The sequence below is a fragment of the Volvox carteri genome (assembly GCF_000143455.1).
Source record: "Volvox carteri f. nagariensis unplaced genomic scaffold VOLCAscaffold_119, whole genome shotgun sequence".
Classification (NCBI taxonomy): domain Eukaryota; kingdom Viridiplantae; phylum Chlorophyta; class Chlorophyceae; order Chlamydomonadales; family Volvocaceae; genus Volvox; species Volvox carteri.
The window spans coordinates 62575-68890 of record NW_003307662.1 but is presented as its reverse complement, the minus strand read 5'-3'; the positions used below and the strand labels follow the sequence as shown (position 1 = coordinate 68890).

General features: G+C 53.9%; 1 protein-coding gene across 1 annotated transcript in view; it reads left to right on the top strand.

Moving 5' to 3' along the window:
* Positions 1–573: 573 nt before the first annotated feature.
* The window catches only part of VOLCADRAFT_70347 (uncharacterized protein), a gene marked incomplete at both ends in the record, with an annotated part of 9032 nt that continues 3289 nt past the window's right edge, over positions 574–6316 (top strand). The window contains 12 exons of the mRNA XM_002959029.1: positions 574–627; positions 1299–1349; positions 1785–1931; positions 2230–2310; positions 2497–2523; positions 2766–2850; positions 3197–3297; positions 4419–4491; positions 4943–5064; positions 5455–5520; positions 5688–5812; positions 6032–6119. Coding sequence (XP_002959075.1) covers positions 574–627; positions 1299–1349; positions 1785–1931; positions 2230–2310; positions 2497–2523; positions 2766–2850; positions 3197–3297; positions 4419–4491; positions 4943–5064; positions 5455–5520; positions 5688–5812; positions 6032–6119 — 1020 coding nt within the window. The remainder of the gene's footprint in view (positions 628–1298; positions 1350–1784; positions 1932–2229; positions 2311–2496; positions 2524–2765; positions 2851–3196; positions 3298–4418; positions 4492–4942; positions 5065–5454; positions 5521–5687; positions 5813–6031; positions 6120–6316) is intronic.

Below are 6316 nucleotides of genomic sequence, written 5' to 3'. Positions count from 1 at the left end.
TACACCTATCGTCGCACGAGCATGATATCAGGTAGCGTAGTGGCTGATTGCAATTGCCTCAGGTCGTCTAAACAGAGACGTGTCACAGAATAGCTCTATGATGTGCTTGTATCCTTGTTCAGCCTAAGTATTAAACATGCCTAGCGATGATGTGCAAGAGCGTTGTGTAAGTGTGATATGCTGTCTGTAATTCGCTGACTGTTTGTGGTTCCGGAGAGACCGTACGGAGTTCTGTCAGGAGTATCAGTTCTGCTTCCACACGTTGACTCAACGCAAATTTGCAGAAGCGACACGATGAGGCCTATTCTCCATCAGCGCGCAAACGCCGCCTGCGCGTCCTGCAGGCGGGGCGCTTTGGGTTTGCTTCGGGCGTCTCAAGCTTTAACCGGCCCGGTTACCAGCAGCTCCTACGCATGGAATCACGAGCGACCTGCAGCGACTGGAGTCGCTTCACGGATGCAGTCTTCGTGGGGCCGGAACGCAGCACCTCTGCTTGCAGCAATGGTGGAGGCTCCAGCAGCTACGGAGACGTCGCTTGCGCAGACATCAAATACGATAAAGCAGTCTGTCTTTATGGAGCTGAAGACTAGCGACGAGTCAGAGCAGCTGCTGCGCATCCGTCACAGCGTGAGTCAGGCATGACACCGGCCGGTCTAGTGTGCTCCTGCAAAGCCCCTTTGGAAAGCCCACATACTCTATTACAGCTCCGCGTCCTTTGTCCTCTCTGATTTGGGTCAGACCACAAAGACCGATTTGGAGCCCAGTCAAGCAAGCGTTCAAAAGCATCCGCTATCCCCCTCCCTTTCACATCGCCTTCATCCCCTCGATTTTCCTGTGGGGCTTCTATGCCCCGTCGCGGCCTTAATCCCCTTCTCGCGGCCTCTGAAGCCCAGCCTCTTTCTTTGTAGCTCTCAACAGGCCACCCCCCTCCTCACCTCCCTCCCTCCTTAGTCCCCCTCCTTAATCCCCCCCTCCCCCTCTTCGGTGTCATCGATCCGCTCTTGGCGACGGCAGTTGATTGCTTCTTTACTTTTTGCAATATCGCCAACTATAGTTAGGTGTGTCGCGCTCGGGGTCACGCCGCTACCGCTCTCTTCAGTGAACCTCATGGCCCTCTCCTACCTTCTCCTCGCCGCGGGGTGGCCGTTATTCCACGTTGCCGTACATCCCTTTCTTTCCTCCTCCTCTGGCTCAACAGCCTGGCTCTTTTGAATTTCCTTCCCTTTCCTCAGCGGGTAGTAGCACGAGCTTCTCACCCTCCCTCACCCCCTCCATTCCCCCCTCACCTCCCCCCCCAGTGCGCCCACATCATGGCCATGGCGGTTCAGCGGCTGTACAAGGGCGTGCAGGTGCGTCTGTCTGTCTGTCGGCCTAGCTGTCCGTCTGTCTATCCGTCTGTCTGGGCGTGTTCTGAAGGGGTGCGGGGCCTACAGGTGCGCATCATCAAATCCTGTTGCTGTGTGTGATGATTTGTGAAGGCGAAACACGTCACACGCACAGACAGACAGACAGAAGGGGTTGCACATGCGGTGGGTGGGTGACACGCCGAGGGTTATCCCAGAGAGACATCCGGGGGCGTGTGAGGGCGTGTGGGGGAGTGGCTGTAAGTAGTTAATAATGATGATTATGATGCCACCAGTGCAGTGTTTCCCCTCTTCCACCACTTGCGACACTCCTTGCACCCTGAAAAATTACCACTAATGCCCCCACCCCACCCCACCCCATCGCATCGCCTCAACACCAAAAACCCCGAAACACAACACAACGCGACACACACGGGCCAGGTGACCATAGGGCCCTGGACGGACCGCGGCTTCTTCTACGACTTCCACTGGCCGGCAGACAGCCCCATCACGGAGAAAGATCTGAAAAAGATCAAAAAGGAGATGGCCAAGATCATCAGGGCAGATCTGCCATTCGTACGGGAGGAGGTACGGCAACGGAGGTGGCAGGAGGTTTGGTTTTCTTTTGGGAGGGTGAAGGTTTTCTGATCTGTTGGCAACTGATCCCATTCGTACGGAATGAGGAGATTTATTTATTAATTTATTCATTCGTTCGTTTGTTCGTTCATTTCTACGTACGTATAATCTTTTTCGATACGCAGATTGGGGCCTTTTTTCCTCGCCCTTCCCGCCCCGCCTCACTTGCTCAAGTGGTAATGTGGGCATGATTTCAAACGAACAAACATGCAAATTCGTTATCGGTTGTTGGTTGTTGGTTGTGTTTTAGGTGACGCCGGAGGAAGCCGAGGCGCGGATCCGAGCTGCCGGGGAGCCGTACAAGTTGGAGATATTGCAGTCCATTCTGCAGGTACGGCAAATGTACGGAGATAATTGTTGTTGCATACCCTAAAAGATTTAGAGCGGTGTAAGAGATTGACAGAATTGTTATCCGCCCGTACATCCGTACGGTATGGGTTTTTTCCTTTCCCTGACTCCCTCCCATACCCCCCGGATGCGGTCTTCCTTTCTGCCTTTTACATTACGTAAAAAAAAGCAACCACTAACCGAACCTTTCATAACAGTAAAACATTAAAGAATACCATCTCTGCTTTATGCTTTCCATTATCCCCCCCCCCCCAAACACACACACACACACACACAGACAACTCCCATCTCCTTTCCCATCTCCTTCCCCCCACCTAGCGCGACGCGCGCGCATCCATCACCATTTACCACATCGGGGAGCCCACCTCCCCCTCCGCCACCACTGCCACCACCACCACCACCAACAACCCCCCCGTCACCGCCCCCGGTGGTGTCAAGCCCTGGTGGGACCTGTGCGCGGGTCCCCATGTGAATCGAACCGGGGACATCAACCCGGACGCGGTGGAGCTGGAGAGCATTGCCGGTGCGCTTTGCCCGTGTGCTTGGGGAGGTGGTGTTTGGGGGGTGGGGGGAGGGGGAGAGAGGGAGGGAGGGAGGGAGGGAGGGAAGAAAGGTTTGGGTGTAGTTTGGGGGCTGTATACGTGTATAGGTGTATGTGCCCGTGTGTGTGTTGTTTGTTCTTTAGGGGGGAATGGCATTGGGGGCAGGAGGGCATTGGGGAAATGGAGGAGAAACGTAACGGGGCTGAAGAAATTGGTTTGTTATTTTTATTTTAGTTAAGTTTTATGCACTCGTCCATTGAAGGCCCAATATTATTATTATTACATACACACACACCCTTCCCCTACCTCGCCCCCTTCCCCCGCTAGGAGCATACTGGCGAGGGAACGAGCAGAACGAGATGCTGACGAGGATTTACGGCACCGCGTGGGAAACACCCGAGCAGCTGAAGGCGTACGAGCAACTCAAGGTACGATATCTGTACGACGTATGTGTGTCCCTGTCCCGACGCCTCGTCCCGACGTACCGGTCGGTCGGTCGGTGCGGCTGTCAGCTTGGATGGTGGTGATGGTGGTTTGTGTGTCTGTGTGTGTGTGTGGCGGGGATTCGGGAGGAGGGGGGTAAAGACGAACCCCACGAGCGAGTGAAGCTGATGCCAGAAGGAAAGAGTGCTGCGGCAGATGTAAAGAGCGCAGAACTAACCAGTCGGCGGTTGTGAAGAAGCCGTCCTCGGGATGATGTTAGTAGTCATGGCGACAGCGGAAAACTACCTACCTAGCCGCCAAGATTAGAATAAAGTGCGGAAAGAGAGCAAAAGGAAAACATACCGTCATATTCTTGAGGTAGGTGTAAAGGCGGCGAAGAGCAAAAAGCTGACGTGAGCTGAGGAAGAGGTGACGTAAGCTGGAAAAGTGGCTCGCCGGCCGTGATGGCGGCGGAATTTAGAAACCTGGACCAAAACTTGCTGATAAGCTGCTGGCAATGAGCTGCTGGTGACATGCAAGTGCTCCTCCCAGCCCCCCAACCCCCCAACACGCGACCGACCCGACCGACCCAACTATCCCAGTCCGGCTATAGCCGACCGACGCAACCGGGGTGTTGGGGGAGGGGGGAGAAAAAGATGCGGGGTTTTGCAGGATAGGATCAAGTGTGGGGGTTGGGATGGGGTGGGGAATGGGTGTATGTGCGTGTGTGTGTGTGTGTCCTTGGTGTGTCGAATGAGATGTGTTTTTCTTTTGGGGGGGAAGCAAGAAGCAAGGAATCACCCGCGGACCTGCAGCTGCTGGTGTACTTGCCGGAGTGGTGGAGTAGTGGAGCCGGTGGTGTGGTGTGGTGTGGTGTGGTGCCCTCGGGGGCAGGGGGGAGAGGAGAGGATGTTCGCCACGATATGACGGATACGACGGATGTGACTGATGGGATGTGGATGATGGGTTTTCCGCCTGCCGTTGCCGTTGCCGCTTCCGTAGGACGGCCGCCTTCGTAGTAGTTGTTGTAACTGAAAGTTGAAAGCGTTACACCCAGAATCCCCTTTAACGATTACCAACTGCCAACTCCGGTCAACTCCCAACTGTGACCAACTGTCAACCGCAGGAGGAGGCGGCGAAGCGCGACCATCGCAAGCTGGGAACGGAGCTCAACCTGTTCAGTATTCAGGAGAACAGCGGTGGGTAGTTATTGTCGTTGTACGATGGTGGTTGTACGGAGTACGGCAATATGAAATATGTGCAACCGGAAGGGGGTGGCCACTCGCTCAAAAAGAAACCGATCTCCAGAAAATGTGAAACTGAAACTGCCGTACCCTACCCGATACCCCAACCCACAACACACGCCGTACACACGGGGTACCATAACGCATGCTACAGAGGACTTACATACACACACATGCCCAATACACATCACGCCCCTCTCCCGTCCGCGCGGGAGAGGGAGCTCAGGCGGTCATTCCGTTGGGGCAGCAGGCAGCAGCCCCTGACCAGCCAGTGTCGTCAGGCCCGGTCAGATAGACATTCGTACTAACCTTCACATGTATGTATACACACACATACACATACACACACACATACACACACACCATACAACTGTTTTGTCAACCACCCACAACTGCCGCCCTCCAGGCGGCGGTCTGGTCTACTGGCATCCCAAGGGTGCACTTGTACGGCACCTGATCGAGACGTTCTGGAAGGAACTTCACCTCTCTCGCGGCTACCAGCTGGTTTACTCACCACACATTGCCAAGGTAGTGTACGGCATAGTACGACTGTATGTTTGTTCGTACAATGCATGGCAGTTTCTGGGTGCATGCGATGATGATAGTGGGCGGATTAGCGTGTTTGTTGATGTTGTGTGTGTATTGGAGGGGGGGGGAGGTGGCAGGGAGGGTGTTTGTTAATGCCCGCAGTGCGGCAACGTGTGTATTGTGTTTTTGGAGATTGAATGGACAGTCCCCGCCGGCGTCCATTGCTATCCATCCAACCCTGCCCATCTAGGTCATTGGTCAAATCCTTTATTATTTATATTTTGGATTGGAATGTCGTCCAATGTCCCCTTTTCCTAATTGCCGTACACTCTCCCCCTATTCCCGTTTGTTCCTCTTTCTCCTCCCCCTCTTCCCACCGCCGCCGCAAAGGCCGATCTGTGGCGGACCTCTGGTCACTTGGAGTTTTACAAGGAGAACATGTACGAGCAGATGAAGGTACGGCAATAAAGTACGACATAGTAGTGTTCTCCTACCTCGGAATGGTGTATACCGATGATAACCTGGGTCATGACCAATGATATGACACGGGCTCATACACATAATACACATGATACACATCTTCCCCTCACTCTTTTATTTCCCTCCCCCCGCATCTTCCCCAGGTGGAGGATGAGTCGTACCAGCTTCGTCCTATGAACTGCCCCTTCCATATTTCCGTATACAAGGACGGATATTATTCGTACAGGGACCTGCCTCTGCGACTGGCGGAGCTGGGTACGGTGTACCGGTACGAAGGATGGGGGTGGGAGGAGGGGGTGTGTGGGAGGAGGAAAGGTGAAAGGCAGAAAGCGAGTTTTGTTTACATTTTCAGTTTTTTCTGTCGGTGTTGGAAATTCCTACAGTTTTCTGTGGACCTGATTTTGACCATTTTGATGCATTTTTGTGTTTGTTTCTTTGTGTTTCAACCCCGCCCCCCTTGCCATTCCCCCTCCAACCTCCCTCCCAGCTATGAGCGGAGTGGGACCATGCACGGGCTCTTCAGAGTGCGAGGCTTCACGCAGGACGATGCGCACATCTTTTGCCTACCAAATCAGGTACGACAATGCCGTACTGTATGGGCAAATGTACGCCGCCTTGCTTTGTGATGCTGAGCTAGAGGTGAAGTCGGAACCAGTCACGCTCTCTCCTCATCATCCTCTGCCTGCCTCTCTGCGCGCCAAACCGCGTCCATCCAAAATGTATATGATGTCAGTTTTGTGATGGCACGAAATAACACATTTCCAAATAAATG